The sequence below is a fragment of the Drosophila bipectinata genome, chromosome 4 (assembly GCF_030179905.1).
Source record: "Drosophila bipectinata strain 14024-0381.07 chromosome 4, DbipHiC1v2, whole genome shotgun sequence".
Lineage (NCBI taxonomy): Eukaryota > Metazoa > Arthropoda > Insecta > Diptera > Drosophilidae > Drosophila > Drosophila bipectinata.
The window spans coordinates 5,101,286-5,119,642 of record NC_091740.1 but is presented as its reverse complement, the minus strand read 5'-3'; the positions used below and the strand labels follow the sequence as shown (position 1 = coordinate 5,119,642).

At 35.4% G+C, this 18,357-nt stretch overlaps 1 protein-coding gene across 1 annotated transcript in view; it reads left to right on the top strand.

Annotated features, from left to right (window-relative positions):
• The window catches only part of unc-13, a gene marked incomplete at its 5' end in the record, with an annotated part of 135,131 nt that overhangs the window by 42,899 nt on the left and 73,875 nt on the right, over positions 1–18,357 (top strand). The window contains 4 exons of the mRNA XM_070282486.1: positions 2,851–3,175; positions 3,242–3,514; positions 3,576–3,734; positions 3,795–3,920. Of these exons, the coding sequence (XP_070138587.1) occupies positions 2,851–3,175; positions 3,242–3,514; positions 3,576–3,734; positions 3,795–3,920 (883 nt within the window). The remainder of the gene's footprint in view (positions 1–2,850; positions 3,176–3,241; positions 3,515–3,575; positions 3,735–3,794; positions 3,921–18,357) is intronic.

Here is an 18,357-nt window from a genome sequence, read left to right as displayed (position 1 = left end):
CAAATTTTTTCATAAAAAAGTTGTAATTAAAAGAAACCCTTTCGGTTAGTACCATACATCATTTATTCGGATCGGACGCACACTGAAAATGCTTCTTCAGAGTTTATAATTGTTGAAATTTAATTTTCTACTAGGAGATATTCGGTCACGGATTCATAGTTTTGCTCGCCTTTAACCTTTATTTTTAAGTCACTTATGCCGACTTGATATAACCATTACCACCCGTCCGTATGAAAGCGTGGATCTGAGACCATTAGAGATAGAGCAATAAGATATGGCATGGAGACTCCTACAATACCAACGCAATTCAAGTTTGTTTCCCTCCTCTGACAAACGTTTGATGCAAAACTACTCTTATAGTTAATATATATCTGAAAAACAAATTTCATCCCAACTGGCCAATTTTTGGAGAAGATATACCCATATATAAACAAATTCCCATACAAACGGGCTAAAATTTAGAACGCGTGGATTTCGAAGACTCTTAGAGATAGAACCATCAGATTTGGAACTTAGGATCTGATACGATATCAGCGCAGATCAAGTTGTACACAAAAATTTTTCCACGTTCACTCCCGCCTTCAAAACCAGGTTTCTGGTGTTAGCGCCAGCTCGTTTATGTTTTTGGAAAATGTTTTTTTACCAAACTATTCCTATGGCTAATCTATAGTACACATACACTAAGCTCCCTTGGTGACTTTTTATCTGCTCTCCTACTGAATCGGTAGTATCTTAAGTTTGTTGTTTTGTTTTTCCCAAGCGCCAAAGTATGCAACAACTTTTTGCTAAGAATCCATACCCTTAAAGCTTAAACTATAAAGGTTAGTTAAATTGTGTGTGAAAGAGATGAGTACCGGGTATAATGTAGGCGGGAAATTTGACTATAGCCGTCCTTTCTTGTTTAAACTCTCTATTAGTTTTTTTTTTATAATTTTAGGTTGATACGTTACAGTTGTTACAGAGCACTATGGGGTTTTTGACCACTTTATGTGGCATTTAATCATTTTTTGAAAGTTCTCTGATTTAAAAAAAATTAATCGGAATGTATTAAGAAAACATCAAACTATTATGCCTCATACTCAAAATATTGATTATTAGCACCATATGCTAGCATAACAGCTACAAAGTCAGCTGTTGCATTCGAAAGCACGTGCGCTAAGTTTGCAATTTTCACATAGTGATTTGAGAAATTAGATTATTTGTTTAAAACTCCATTTAAAAAGAAAAATAGTAATAGACACTGATTTCACAGGTTTGTACTACATGTTAAATGTATTAACTGTTTAAATTGTGCGTGTCTATACTAAAATTTTGTCATTTTATAGATGCACCTTAAGCTGAATTTTGGGAAACAAATTTCAACTTTGGGAAGAGTTTTGAAATAGAAGGAATAGAAAGATTTCAATGCGTCCAAGTGTATGTTGTAGCGTTGTCAATACTGAGCAAAGACTGTTAGTCTTATTGTGCACTTTTCTCCACTATTGGTGCAATTTGAATTTTTCTTAGATAACCTCACTTTCTCCAAAGCCGATTTGGTCGCTGCTTGGAACAGCGAAAGGGGCCAGGCTGAGCAATAAATGGCTGTACAATGTTTTTTTGAACGCCATGCAAATAACAATGTGGATAATGCCGTTTTGAAAGAAAAAAGACACCAATTTTCAATGGAAGTAATGGAAAATACGGTGCTTCCAGTCGGCTATTTTGGAAAAGAAGCGTCTGAGTCCTGAAACCAGCTGTATAAATTAGACCGGCGTCACCACTCAAGAAAGCACAACCGATTACATTCCTTCGCTGATGTGTTCAACAGAGATATGGATACATCAGATCCAATTATTTCGTCCTTAATTTATCGAGATGCATAAAAAACTAAAGAGTCTTATACTTCCAATTGAGGTAATTGAGATGCTTTCGTACGAATACGAAAATAATGTTAGATAATATTGATATATTATAGAAAATGAAATAAATCAATAATAAGATTAATACTACTGTATGAAGGAATTTTTCTTTTTCAACTTTTATATGCATTTTTATGGAAGAACACTGAAATCCGGTATTTTAAACTGATAGTTCCCCGGGAAAGCGCTATCCGATTTGATTCAAAATTGCTATATCGTATTAAAATAGCAAAAAATATCAGCTCCTTAAATTTCATTAATTTATCTTTACTTTTACCAAAACGTTCCTATGGGAGCTATAGGATATAGTTTCCTGATCCGAACGATTTTCATACTATATGTGCCTAGGATCAAATAATAACGATTGGTAAAGTTTCATGTCGATATCTCCAAAACTGACCGAGTTATTAATTAATGCCACAAAAACAGGTCAAAAACCCCATAGTGCAGAGTTACAGTTGTTGTTATGATGGTTGATCGCATAGTAAAGTATGCCGTATGTTGCTTTTGATCAATAATGGCTCATAGAAAAATATAAAAACTATTATTTTTGAACCTTAATGAAAAAATGTTGCAAGAAGATAAGCTTATTGCTAAGATTTAAATTATTTGTCGGAAAGTTTTCGAGATATAAGCTTTGAACACTTTTAAAGCTACGAATTTAAAAAATATATGTACACACATACACTGCAAAGTCAAAATGCAAAGTATAGTGAAATGTAGATGAGGAAAGTTAATGTAATCTTTAATTACGTAATTCACGATACGGATAAGTTTATCTCCATTTCGCTCTTATAGTTGGTGAGTTCTCTGTGCACATTCTAAATGGATATGTAAGAATAGAGTATATTAACGGAAGTTGGAAACGGCTTTCGTTTTAGGTATTAATTTCAAATTTTATACATATTTCCTATTTTGTTACTCAACGATCGCTTGCTCGGTGGGAGTGCAGCGAGTGTCATAACTCCTCTGATCGCATAAAAGTGCGCGTTTGGGATGAAGACAATGATTTAAAGTCAAAACTTCGACAAAAATTGACACGAGAGTCGGACGACTTTTTAGGACAAACGATAATCGAAGTTCGTACACTGTCTGGAGAAATGGATGTATGGTATAACCTAGAGAAGCGAACGGATAAATCTGCTGTTTCGGGCGCAATACGACTTCATATATCAGTGGAAATTAAGGGCGAGGAAAAGGTGGCTCCTTATCATGTGCAATATACTTGCTTGCATGAGAATCTCTTTCATTATCTTTGTGAGGAAAACAGTGGAATGGTAAGTAATATGCCTTATAATAAAAATATTTTTTTTATATTATAAAATAATAAATTTTTTTATAAGGTTAAATTGCCAATTCAAAAAGGCGATGACGCTTGGAAACTGTATTTTGATGAAATTCCAGAAGAGATTGTTGACGAGTTTTCAATGCGTTATGGAATTGAGAACATTTATCAGGCTATGACTCATTTTCACTGTCTATCGGCCAAATATTTGTGTCCTGGAGTACCAGCTGTAATGAGCACACTTTTAGCCAATATTAACGCGTATTATGCGCATACCACTGCATCGTCTGCAGTATCTGCTAGTGATCGTTTTGCTGCTAGCAATTTTGGGGTACGTATCGTAAATATTTAAATATATATGGAAAAACACTAAACCAGTTCTGATTTAACAGAAAGAAAAATTTGTTAAGTTATTGGATCAGCTACACAACTCACTCAGAATTGATTTGTCAATGTATAGAAACAACTTTCCCGCATCTAGTTCGGAAAAACTAATGGACTTAAAGTCAACCGTCGATTTATTGACAAGTATAACTTTTTTTCGAATGAAGGTAAATACAAGTTTTTTGTTTATGCACAATAGGAAGACTCAAACAAACTTTTTTTCTTAGGTTCAAGAATTGTCAAGTCCACCTAGAGCAAGCACAGTGGTAAAAGACTGTGTAAAAGCATGTCTACGATCTACTTATCAATTTCTTTTTGAGAATTGCTACGAACTTTACAACCGAGAGTTTCAGGTAAAGCGGTGCCAAGAGAAAAATTATTAAAGCATATTCTGTATACTTAAATAAATAAATCTGTTAAACTTAAAATAATTTATGCACCTAAAAAGTATTTTTAAAATTAAGATTAAAAATAAGGTTTCACAAAAGGAAATCGTAAGGATATGAAAAAAGATTGTGAAACCTGAAACTGTAAAGAAATGATGATATTCCTAATAATCGCAAATATGAAAAAAACAATATTCTTTGTTAGTTGTTAGAAAGAATCGGCTGTTTTCTGGTTATTTGCGGAAGACAATATTATTTTAAAAATATTTACCACTTCTCGTCAATTTTTAAAAAAGTATGGAATTTTTTAAACCATGACCTTAGAGAGTCCAAAGCTAAGTACCTTCGCTGAGGTTTACCTTAACCTAGAAGGTTAAAAAGATAAAATACCTTAAACCTTGTTTCTAAAAAACAAGATCTTAGACTAGAAATTAAAAATTCAATTAAAGCGATTAAATTCGAATTCAATTAATATATTAAAAAAGTTAATATATTAGACTTAAATGAAAAAACTGGGTGGGTAAAACCACCAACCCAACTTTGAAAATTTGTTCATATTGGAGACGACACATATCTTCGAATTGGAGACAACTGCTCAATTTCCTGCAAAGGATTTTGAGCTTTAACTGTATTTTGCCACTACACTGATGCTGATGGCACTATTTATGTAATGTGGATTATTCATAATGCCATCAGTCGACTTCTGAATAGTTTCAACGTTGGATAAAAGCATTTCTGCTATAGGAAAGGTCTTATATGTGAAAAATGGCCTAACTAAACATGAGGCAGCCTAAGATATCAATAATCCCGTCTAATAACCTTTGTAGCGCAAACATACAAGTATATTGTGATTCCATTGTTATCGATTGAAGATAATTCTTTTCTGATGTTTTTCAATTTAGCTCCCGCAGACAGTGATTCTTGTAGTAGAGAGGGCCGAAATTTCTACAGGCTAAGATGCTGCAATTTTGTGAATAATGCAATTAAGCATTTGGTCAGGATAAGTTGAGTAGAGGCTTTACAAAATGACAATGAACATTTTGAGCTTATAAGCTTTCAATACTTAAAATAACTGTCAATTAACTCTGTAACAGTGGTCCAGTTTTTGGATATGATAAAAAAGCCTATTGAAGGGGTAAAATACCGGTGAAAAGCCTTTATAACTTTTGTATAGATATAAAGAGTTACGCATACAAAAAATATTCTTACACGACACGTGTATTAGAAGGTGCCACGGACATGCCTATATCCAGAATCCTAATCAAGATTATATATGTATAAGGTTGTCAAAAAAGTCTTGGGGTATTTTTACTAAATTTTCAATTGTTCATAAAATTGGTTATAATAGTTAGAAGCCCCGTTTTTAGAAGCTCGCTTCTCTATTGGCAAAAAACTCGGAGAGCCAATTTTCAGAAGAACTCTCTTTTGGACCATGGAGCGTTCGCCATGAACAAAAATAGGTGGTAATCACTTGGTGCGAGATCCGGACTATACGTTGGATACAAACTTCCAGAGCTTATGGCGCGTCATTAAAGATGTGTGTGGCCTGGCGTTGTTCAGATGGAAAAAAATTCGCCCTCTGGTGATCAAAGATGGCTTTTTCTGCATAAGTGATGCCTTCAAGCTATCGAGTTGTTGGCAGTAAAGGTCTTAATTGAGTGTTTGGCCATAGGAAAGCAGCTTGTAGTAGATTATTCCCTTCCAACCCCACCAAACACACAGCATAACCTTCCTGGCCGTTAATCCAGGCTTGGCCACCATCTGAGCAGCTTCACCGCTTTTCGATTACGACCGTTTGCGCTTGACATTGTCGTAAGTGACCCACTTGTGGCACACTTCGAGATTCTGCACTTGGAGATTCTGCAAACTGCACAAATTTTATTGGCAGCATGAGCTGAATTTTTGCCTTTATCGTAGTAGTACTGTAAAATATGCCGTATTTTCTCTTAATTTGCTCCATTTTTGCGATGCTATAACTCACGAACCACTAAGAACAAACAATAATAAAACAAACACGTATAAGCTTATTTAAAGAGCTGTTTAAAAAGCTAGCGTGACCCGATGCGACAAATAAAACTCAAACTACACACTTACCCACCTAGCGGAAATACTGCAAGACTTTTTCGGCAAAGTCTTTTTTTTTTTGGGTGTACAACTTTGTTTCACCTACAACTTTGCTTTTACTGCGAAATAGTGCATACATATGTATTATTAGAAGTATTGTCCGTCGCTAGCGACAACTTTCTCCCATCTTTCCGCCAATTTTCGGATCCCGGCTCAAAAAAAGGAGTCCTCTTTTGGCGCAACCCATGAATCAATCCACATTTATAATTCTTCGAAGGATTGAAAATGTTCATTTGCTGGGCCGTGTGTCATCGAACTAGATAGGCTGAAGTCAGAAGGGGCGACATCTAGGGAAAACGGTGGGTGGGGCAAGTCATTCCATTTCAGCGTTTCTAAATACTTTTTTGACCACTTTTGCGAAGTGAGGCCAAGCATTGTGGTTTTGGAGGATAACTAGATAGCTCTTTGCAGTGGCTGATTTAAGGAAAAAGGCCCAGTGGGCAAAATTTTTCCAGGGCCCCCCTGTCACCCCATACGAGAAAGAAATCGAAGGTGTAACTTTCAGCAAGAGGGGCCCTGAAAGCGCCTTTGCCCACCTGTTAAATCCGCCACTGGCTCTTTGTATTGTTGCCGCCTTTCTTTTAGCGCACGACTAAGGCGCATTAGTTGCGTTCGATAGCGATCTCCTATGATCAGGGACCGTAATCATTATGAGTTTTATTTTAAAAATAGAAATCAGTTTCTGATTTTTATTTTTTTGCTCAGAGAATAGTAATTATTTGTGTCATTATATTTTGTGAGTTAAAAAAAAAATCATAACCATAATCTTTATTTACGGTTTTGCCATGGTTTTCTTCTTTTGAGATTATCGTGTCGAACGCATTTATTATACCCGGCTACGTATCGATGTAAAAATCCCTTCGTTTTGTTTTACTAAAAAAGTAAAACATCCCGCAAATGGCGAGAATTGGGCACATACATAATTATGTAATTATGTGCGACAGTGATTTGGAACTTTTGAAAAGACCTCGTAGGAATTGTTTATTAGGTCGAATTTAGTACAAAACCGTTTTTGAAATGTTTGTAACGCCCTTAAAACCCGTAAAATTTCTGAATAGCTAAATGCTGTAGCTTTTGAAAAAAAATACATTTAGGGATATCTTCAAAAAAAGGATAACATTTTTACACAAGAACTGACATTTTGGCTTTTTTGTCGTGTTATTCGGACTTTGATAAAACGAGACCAATTACATTAAGAAATTAGGAAAATTGTTGAAGCTTTTCCCAAAACAAGTCAGTACACTCTTGCTAGCGTTCCGGAGCAATAATGTGCCCTTCCATTGCGCTTATTCTTTTAAGAGGAGGATAAGGTATTAAATTTTTTTTTTTTTCATTATACCCTTGCAGAGGGTATTATAATTTTGACCAAAAGTGTGCAACGCAGTGAAGGAGACATCTCCGACCCTATAAAGAATATATATTCTTGATCAGGATCACCTCCTGAGTTGATATGAGCATGTCCGTCTGTCCGTCTGTCTGTTTCTACGCAAACTAGTCTCTCAGTTTTAAAGCTATCGACTTTGCACGCAGTATATAAGTCGGAACGGCCGGGATCGGCCGACTCTATCCTATAGCTGCCATATAACTGATTGATCGGAAATGGTATAACTTTGGTGTTTTTAGAGTTAGAGAGTTCAAATTTGACATGAGAGCTATTTATTCAAAATATTATGACATGCCAAATTTCATAAGAATCGGCTGACTATATCCTATAGCTGCCATATAACTGAACGATCGGAAATGACCCAACTTTCGTGTTTTTAAAGATAGAAAGCTGGAACTTGGTACAGATTATATTTTTGGTCAGTTAATCCGATCTACCAAATTTTATAACGATCGGTTGACTATATCTTATAGCTGACATATAACTGTACGATCGGAAATGGTTTTTGGTAGAAATATGAACTTTCATATTTTTGAAGATAGAAGCTTGGGACTTTTTTTTAGATTTTTTATTGTAATTAATTGGGTTTATTATGATGTAATCATAAGGATCGGCCAACTATATCCGATGTTTGCGATATATATCCGGTTTTAGCTGCAAGAGTATATCAACTTCGGCTCCGCCCGAAGTTAGCTTTGCTTTCTTGTTTTTTTTTTTATTTTTTAAATTGAATGCATAATATCTGAAGAATATTGTGTCAAAATTGTGTCAAGTCAATTAAAGCAAAATTGACGAAGTTATTAGTTATTGACGAAGTTGCTTATAAACGTTTTACACTGGATTTTTTTGTGTTTAAAACTTTAAAGCGTTTTTCCCACAAGTCACGTTTTCAAAGTCGGTGCCCCTCATAACTTCAAAACTACTGCACCGATCCTTTTGAAATTTTAAACACTATTTCTGTACATATTTTGCGAGGTAACGCTGTCGAGTTTTTTTTTTTGTGTTCATATTTTGATTTTGCAATGACAAATTAACCGATTTTTTCCCAAAAAATTGAGTTTTTCACTTCAAAGTCTTCAAAAAAATTAAAAAATTGCAATTTTTAAAAAACCTTCACAGCGTTACCTGGGGCGAACTATTATCTAACGAATGAATTTTTATTTTTTGATTACAAATGATCCAGCACCGAGTTATGAGGGGCACCGCAATTCAACTTTTTTTGGCGACACGTCCGGACAATTGCTACTATTGCCATATTTTTAAATATTTTTTTGTACAAATTTGATAAAACATTCTTCTAATGTCATACTTTAATATACTGTTGGTTAAATTAATAAATTTTAACTGTGTCGTCAGGAAAAAAATCACAAAAAACTGGCTTTTTTCGCATGATTTGACCTTACCCTCCCCTTAATTAACACACTGTCACTCCCAAGCGCTAGTAAACGTTATTTTTTTTATAATTCGAAAAGCTTGTGAGTAGGGCACATTGAGTGAGTGAGTAGGAAGGGAGTTGCACATTCATAAATTTATTAACATTCACATTTATTCACACACATTGAAAACTATACGAAATTTGACCACTTTAGTGCGCAGTTTCAATGCACCGGACATCCTGAACCTAACACGACCTCGTGTAGAAAATAACAGCAATCGAATTTTTCTTTTCTCTTTTTATTTATTACAGACTGAACATTAAATAGTTTCATAACAAAAGCCAATTTTCTTACCTTAACTTATAACAAATTATCATGTTACCAATTTCACAAAATAGTATTGGGTTCCAAAACCAACATTAAAATATTTTTTTTTAGTTCAGTCTTAATTTTTTATTCTCACAAGCATTAGACAAGACAAGCATTAATATGTTTTGCACTTGTGCTTGCATTATATTTTATTGTCTCAGAACTCTGCCATTTTCGTTGGCCAGCAGTACAACTTCTTGGTGTACTTCACTTTTTTTCTTCCATAATCTCAGTATTTGCATTTTCGCTCTCGTCTCATTTAATACTGAAAATTAAATGTGAAAGACTGCAAACAAGCCCACCAACGCTGTGCTCTGGGGGTTAAATCTTGTTTATTTCTTGACGTCCTTAGCGAGTAAAGGACAAAATTTCCTGCCCAACAAATAAAGTCGAAAATGTTCAATGGAGTTCACAACAGCACTTATACATTCACAACAACAGAACCCAAATATTGAACCGATGTTTTCAGGAAAGAACACTTTGTAAGATTGAATGAAAACCCAACCTTTGTCAAAACACCTGCATTGAACAGCTTGGCCTAATTAAATTTTTTCCCGAACTAAATCTCGCTCGAGTGGACTTACACAATGTAGCCTTCTTTGTACGTTTTTTATTAGATCAAACAACCTAATTTTTACTTCGCCAATTCTGACTTTAGTACTTTGAATTCCAGTTATAAACGAATTTGAGTACTTTGCCAACAATGAATGTAGTTTTCTGTAGCTTGTCCGTTAACCTCAGTAATCAGTATTAATATCATTATTCAGTATTAACCTCAGTATTCCGTATTAATATCGGCTGGCTCATTGCCGGTACATAAATTAACTACTTTGGAAAAAGTAATTTTTAAATGGGTTGAAATTTTAAATCGCTTTTCCCGGGTTAATGCCTTGTTCTAATTAACTTTCTTCTTTCTACATTGGGTAGATTTTTTTTTTGTATTTCGCCGTCTTTCAGATTTTTGAAATGTATTGTGCGTCAATAAGCGCATCAGCTAGCATTCCTGCATTCATCATAAAGCCTAGAGGCCCAGACGACCGAGAGGCGCACGAGAAAATATAGTTTTTGTTATGGTATTTGTTATTTATTAAGCTAAGAGGAGTTAGTAAGAAAATCTAAAATTCTATGTTTTAAAGTTGAAGGATAAGAAAGATATGTTAAAGATTAAATACCATTGTATTTCGAACAAAGGACCCTAAAAAGGTTTTGCATATGTCTACCTACAATGACTGAGGAATAGAGGACTAAAGTTTCTCTTTCTAGTCATTCTATTGGGAATGTTAAAATTGAAATGCTGGCTATCTACATCCACATTGATTAGGTTACGTAGAAAAACTACACCTAGCATTGTTCTACGATTTGTTAAGCTAAAGGGTTTATCTTCTATTTGGAAGATAAAGATTTGCATCCCAGTTAAGACCTCTAAAAGAAAATGTTAAAAAAAAGTTTTTGTAGGGATTGTATGCGGTTCTGATGTACTCCAGACGCAATAACCGTACTCCAGAATAAGACGGACCAAAGAAATGAATGTTTTAGTTATGTACGGGTCGTTTATTTCTTTTCTTTTCTTTTTTAATAAATCCAAAGAATCCTTTAGTCCCATTCACCATTGAGGAAATATGGTCGGAAAATGTAAATTTAGAGTCTAATAGGACGCCGTTATCATTAACCTGAGTTCATTTTTCTATCCCATAGAGAGGACACATAGCCTGCAGAGGGCAAAAACGAAAAAAAAACATAAGCTTGAATTTTGATCCATTAAGTATTAAGGATGTAGTCTCATGTGTGAGGTTGAAAAAAATCGATTTTTTTCACATATTTCGATAGTATTGTTTATTAAGAATGTACTGTTAAAGTTTCAAATAAAAATATCAAATAATGACAGAGATACAACCCATAATCGAGAGCGCGCCTACACCGAAAAGTATGAGTTTCTCGGTAGCGTCTAAACTTTAAACGCGTTTTTCTCCGAACGACATTTTTGTGTGCGGCGCAGGTGATTCACAAAATTCTATGGTACCGATCTAGCTGAAATTTGGATATGTTTTTCTAAAAAGTAACACCTCTGTCCCGTACTAGAATCATTTATTTTTAATGATTAGTTTTTTTTTATCGTTAATTTAAGATAAGTTTTTTAAATTTTTTTAAATTTTTTTTTTTGTGAGTTCGTCATTTTGTTGTTTATTGATGAAAATATTTCATTCTAGTACGGGACAGAGCCATAAGCTTACAAAACAATAATCTATTCAAATTTTTTATTTCGGATGACTCTAGCAGTCGAAATCACCTGCGCCAGGGACCTACCTTTTTTTTTATATGAATACTTTGGCATGCTATAAAGTGTATTAAACTACACAAGAATAAATTAAACAAAATATTTTCAAATAGTTTATGATGCCTATAAAAACATATGTGAAAATTGGACCGATCGCATTATTTTTTATTCCAAAAAAAATGTTTTGAAATAACCTCTAAAAAGTAGGCCGGAACATGAGACTACATCCTTAAATCATTGGCTTAACACCATTTTTGAAAGTTTTCAAAATCGGACTGAAGATTGCATTGGTCAGAGATGGATTTTTATTCAAGACAAAGCTTAACACCACCTCATACATAACAGCTAGAGAGTTCGTTAAAAAAGGAAGCAAGTCATAAATAAAAATAGTAAATAGTAACGGGGCAAGATGACTTCCTTTAGGGACGCCAGATGTAGCGCGGAACATGCGGGAATGTATGTTTTTAAAAAAGACTCTTTTTGTTCTTCCATCTAACTAGCTTGAGATCCACGTTAGGAGGTCTGTAGGAAATCCCAGCATATTCAGTTAACTCAAAAAGAGTGAGTGATTGACTGAATCAAATGCTTTGCTAAAGTCTATGTAAATAACATCAGTTTGAAATCCCTTTCGAAAGCCATTTATGACAAAGGATGTCAGATCCAGTAAATTAGTGGTGGTGGAGCGACGTTTAAAGCCATGCTGACATGAAAAGATGATCGAAGAGCAAAGTTGTTGCAAATTAAGAGTAACTAATTTTTCAAATAACTTTGGAATTGCCAACAATTTACAGAGCTACCTCTGTAGTTGGCAGCATCCTTTTCCATTGTTTATGCAAGGGGATTATGAAAGATTGCTTCCACTTAAGGGGAAAATCGCGGTTTCCAAAGATAAGATAAAAAGTCTTAGAAGAGGTTTGCACAGAGTCCTGGCACAATACTTTAGCACACAGCCTGGTACCTCGGGGCCGGCCGAATAAACGGGTTTAACCCGGGTATTTTCGGAGAAAAACGGACAGAAAATAGAATTTGCTGATTTAATGTTATATGTGTAGAGCTGATCTGTCGTTTAAAGAGTAGAATAAGTTGTTTAAAAAAATTTTGCAAATAGATCGGCAATGACCAGATCGAGGGTATCAGATGAACCCTTAAACGTAAGCAGAGGTGGTACAAAGTTATAAAAACTAAAAATAGATTGTGGGCGATGTTCCAACTTTCTATCTTCAAAAACACGAAATTTGGGTCATTTCCGATTGTTCAGTTATATGGAAACAATGGTATACAGTCAGCCCATCCCAGACGTTCCGACTTATATACTGCGTGAAAAGAAAAGAAGGGTGTGTGCAAAGTTTCAAGTCGATAGCTTTAAAACTGAGAGACTAGTTCGCGTAGAAACAGACAGACAGACGGACAGACGGACATGCTTATATCAACTCAGGAGGTGATCCCAATCAAGAGTATATGTTATTTACTTTATAGGGTCTGAGATGTCTCCTTCACTGCGTTGCACACTTTTGACCAAAATTATAATACCCTCTGCAAGGGTATAAAAATAATAATAAAGTAAGTATAAAACAAGAAAGGAAAGCTTACATCGGGCGGAGCCGAAGTTGATATACCCTTGCAGCTAAAATCGGATATATATCACAAACATCGGATATAGTTGGCCGATCCTGGCCGAACATCATAACAAAACCAATTAATTACAATAAAATATCAAAAAAAAAGTCCCAAGTTTCTATCTTTAAAAATACCAAAGTTGGTATTTTTACCAAATACCATTTCCGATCGTTCATTTATATGGCAGCTATAAGATATAGTCGACCGATCGTTATGAAATTTGGTAGGTCGGATCAACTGACCAAAAATAGAATCTGTACTAAGTTTTTTAGATAGTTTTTTAAGATAGAAAGTTGCAACTTCCGACTGGTTCTATTTTTGGTCAATTGATCCAACCTACCAAATTTCACGTCTGTCAAGACGTGGGTACCGCCACTGCTTACGCACAAGCATGTGGCGCTTACACACAGTAAAGAACCAGTAGAATGAAGGCCACAAAATTTACCACAAACATTGTCCAGATCACAGTAGTTTTTAGAGTGCCCAAAATGATGTCTCCTTTGACAGTGAAGTAATTCGTTTCTAAGGAAAGCTCGACAGTTACTCTGTATCTTCCAAGTTGTGCTATTTATAGGGACTCAGCAACGTTTTCACCCTGCCTAAGGCTGACATAAAACTAATTTTTTCTAGTTTTATAATTTATTGTGTTTTGTTATCATCCTCGTTACCCTGAAAGTTCTTCCAATCAGTCCTTATATGTTAAAGACCTCACAGCCGTTGTCAGCAAATCCCTGTTCTATCTGTGATTTCTGTACATTTGAATGGATTCCTTTGAGAACTACCCTGTAAGCCTTATCTACTGTAACCTTGTAGGGCCAAAATTGGCAGTTGTCAGTGTTTTTACAGCCGAAAACTTCAGAATTGGCTGTATATATTCTGGAAACACTAAATTTTGAAGAGCGAATGCTTAGTTTGAGGAGCCAAGGCTATCTTTTACTTGATCTTCGCGATCAGGACATTTGTCTAAAAAGAGGGGATTTTGTTAGGTTTTGCAGATTGATCTCTTTCCTCAATACAGGTGTATGGCCTTTAATAGAGTCAACATCTTCCAGATTTTGTTCCATTTTTTCTGTTTCAACAGAATCACGAATCAAGTAATATTTCATGTTTTTGCGAAAGAAAAATTTTCCTGCTTGTTGAGCGGCGTTGTGACCTTCAACTTAGTTTTGCTGATCGGGGGCAGACTGAGATCGTGGCCCTCTGAAGGCCTCGTCTTTGCGTTTTCGACTGACGTTTTCTCCAGGTGGGTGGAACAGATATTTAGAATTACTTGTTTTGTGTTTACGATGTTATAAAATTTGGCAGCGCAGTCATGGTCTAGCGAATGCGGCTGGCTGCAATCGCACCCACGGTGTTAGTGGAAGTACAACCAAAGTATATTTTAATGGTCCATTGTAATGATGCAGGTAACACTCGTAGTAGAGTTTCTGCTAGTTGTCACCATGGATCGTTGTTGTTTGGGCATACCTGCAAGGTAGACCGAAAGACGGGCGCGGAATTGGGATTGTTGAAAGCTTTTAATCTCCCTTATCGCCGTTGGCCAGAAATAGTATTCGTATGTTGCACACATAAGCAGTAGCGGGGCCTAAGCCGGTTTTCTTGAAGTAATTATCGAACACACATCTTTACATCACGAATGCTGGGGGTAAACTCTGAAAACCTCGAGGTGGCGTGGTATAAATGAATATTGTTCCATTAGTGCGGAAAAGTGCCGAAAAATACGAACTGCTATAGATTCAGAATATAACAATCTGCGACATACACTTGGACAAAGACCTATGTGCCGATATATGTTTCATATAAGTCTCAGTAAAATTTATTTCTTTTTTTCAAAATGACCTTTAAGGCCATTCATTACAAATTAATACGCAAATACGCAGTAATCTAAAATAAGAAAAAACAAGAGAGGAAAGCTAACTTCGGGCGGAGCAGAAGTTTATATACCCTTGCAGGTAAAACCGGATATACATATATCGCAAACATGGATATAGTTGGCCGGTTGGACAGACAGACGGACATGCTTATATCAACTCAGGAAGAATATATGTATATGCTTTATAGGGTCTAAGATACAAAAATTTTTTGGCAACTCATGTCGGTACGCTGAGAAAAAAGTTATATTAACAATCAAAATTGGATAAAAAAAAACATTTTACCAAAAATTTTTAATTTAAAATTTTTGTAATTCACATATGGGCTATTCCGGCAGATGGTCAACCAGGACCGAAAAAACAAATGTCCATATTCCTCGATTCTTTTTTTGTATTTTTATTAATAAATAATTTTCATACTTTTTCCAAATTTCCAAATTTTTATAATCTTTTGGATTTGTAGCATATCTAGCTTTTTTTTTTAAGAAAAGCCCGAAAAGTCAAAAATGTAATTTTCACCTTTTTTTTACTTTTAAAGACATTTTTATGTTTATTTATTTCTCAAGGAAAACATATGATGTGTTCGCTCTTTTTGTACTAAATCTCTTAATAACAATCTAATAAGAAGAGAAAAAATCAAGAAGAGCAAAAAAATGTGCAATTACCTCATAATTTCTATTTTGATTCTTAACTATGTTCTAATCGTACGTTCGCGACCCAAAACATAATTTTATTGTAATTGTTTCGCATTAAGTAAAAGCAGGTGAATGAAACTTTATGTGTTAAGTCATTTTAGTGTAAACTACTGAAATTTAAAAAAAATCCCGACTTTTTCAAGAAATTATTTTTATATTGAATTTTAAAGTGGCGTACGTTCGCGACCGTATGTATAAAAATAATATTATTTAAAAAAAAAAATTTTTTTTACAAGTTTATAAATATTTGTAGATGGATAAAAGAAGTGACAATTAAAATTAAATAAAATTTAAATTAAAATTAAATTTAAAATAAAATTAAAATTTAATTTTCCATAAAAAAAAAAAAAAAATTCGGTGAAACATGATTTTTTAAGAAAATATAAATTTATTTTGCTAGAGTAAGCCAAAACCGACTTCCATTTCGCGTACGTTCGCGACCTCATGTTTTTTGCCCATATTGTGGAAATGAAAAATCCATCAGAACCATAATTAACTCTAAGAAAAGAACTCAGCAAATGCTATCGGAAACAAAAAAAAGTATCAGAAAATGTTATTTTCTTTAACTTTCTGGCACTAATTGCGTACGAACGTTCGCGACCCCAGGAATAGGCCATATGTAACAATTACGATTAACAATCAAAATTGAAAAAAGTTATATAAACAATCAAAATAGGATAAAAAAAAACATTTTACGAAAAATTTTTAATTTAAAATTTTTTAATTAATTAGTAATTAAAAAAAGGCTCTGCATTTTTTACAACAGACTATTATCATGACAAATAATGCATAGCTTCTTACTTAATTTATATTCTGCGAAAAAGAAATTCAAGTCGACCGTTCTGGCAGAAACCAAAACAAAACTGTGTTTCTTGGAGTGAAAAGTTTTCGGAAATTCAATAGCAAAATGCATTTGGATTATCACAATAGAGGAAAATAGTGAAAACACGCAAAATGTTTATTGCAATTGGCCTTTTCCTATGCTGATTGCTACACATGTACATATGTGACTTCGCATTTCCCAAACGCGCTTTTGGTTTCGATAAATAATACGACAAATCATGTATAAAAAGTTTGGATTTTTTATTAAACAACACATACAAAAGTGATATTTTTATTAAATATATTTTTTTTATAACCTAAATAATTTTATACCCAGCGCACGATAGGAATCGGTTATTGCAGAAGCACGATTCTCTCACCAACAAACTCCCACTTTTATGCTCCTACTTTCACTTCCCTCTAAAGTTATTATAGAAATTATATTTCTGTTTCACTGCTGGCTTTTTTTCACGTTGCTAGTTTCGAGGTAGGATGCGTAGGATGTAGGTTACATTAAAACCTTGGATAGTAGCTGGACCACTTCGCGCTCTATACTTCACGCAAGGCCATTGGACTCAAATGGGGTATGTCTCAAAAAATAGTAAGATGGCTGTATAGAAAAAAAAGCAGATGCAGATGGCCTGCTTTAACAAACCTTATATGTAGAGAGGTTTAAGAAAACGCAAAGGATGGCGGAGGTCTGCATTACAGGCAGTCTCCGTGCCACACCAACTGACGCCCTAGACTTCATACTTGATCTATTGCCTGTCAAGATAGCCACACTATCGGCAATAAGGATACGCGAGGCGGGTTTCTGGAAAAGGACAGACTACTGTTTACCCTTGATCATCCCACAACAAACTATAAGGTCACCCTTCCATCGGGGAATGGGCCACACCAGCGGATTCCCTTCATGTATACACAGAGAGTTCAAAGTTGAACGGCCAGGTGGTAGGCGGTAGGTCCTTAGGCTCCCCGACCCCTGTAGTGTGTTCCAAGCGGAAATAATAGCTATCAACACTTAGATCCCCAGCTCTTGCTAGCAATAAAGAAGCTATTTGGATCTTCTCAGATAGTCAAATGGCACTCAGAGCTCTTGACGGATTTTCATCCAACTCTAGGAAACTGAATGACTGTCGCAGATCTCCTAACGAAATAACAGAACAGCATGATATCCAACTGGCCAACATTGGGACCACGAGGGAAATTGCGCCGCTATTCTCCCGAAGAAGGAACTAGTAAGCATTCCCTTAGAAACTTGTAGCACTGAGGAAATGGAGAAATCTCCAGAGAATTCCAAGAACTCCCGCATAATAAGGTCCATTTGCTCTAGGAGAAGATCAATGAAGCATATGATGAATGACTGCAGTCTGACTGTAATTATGGACTGCAGTCTAACGGTCAAGGTCATCACGGGACACTGGATAGTAGGAATGCACGCGGCTTGACTAGCGGTGCTCCACTATGATTACTGTAGGAGCTGCAGGGATGTAAAGAAAGAGGAGACAGTCGCACACCTCCTGTGCCACTGCCCTGCGCTTGGGCACAGTCGACTCTAACTCCTGGGTGCAGCAAAACTTTCGGACCTAACAGACCTCGCGGAGATCGCTCCACGCGGACTCGTTGCCTTCATCCGAAAAGCTGGGTGGGACCGCGAGCCGCCGTAGGAAGGGTAGAAACCCTTGGGTACTTTAGTAGATATGATGGGGTAAGGTTCCTTGACTTCTTACCTCTGCGGTATCACAAGAAGCCTCAGCGGCTCAAGTGGATACGGGAGATCAGTAGCTGGCCCCCGCATCGCCGCCTCAACCTAACCTAATCTAGTTTCGAGGTATTTACAAATTTTTTTTTATTTTCATTAATCTATAATT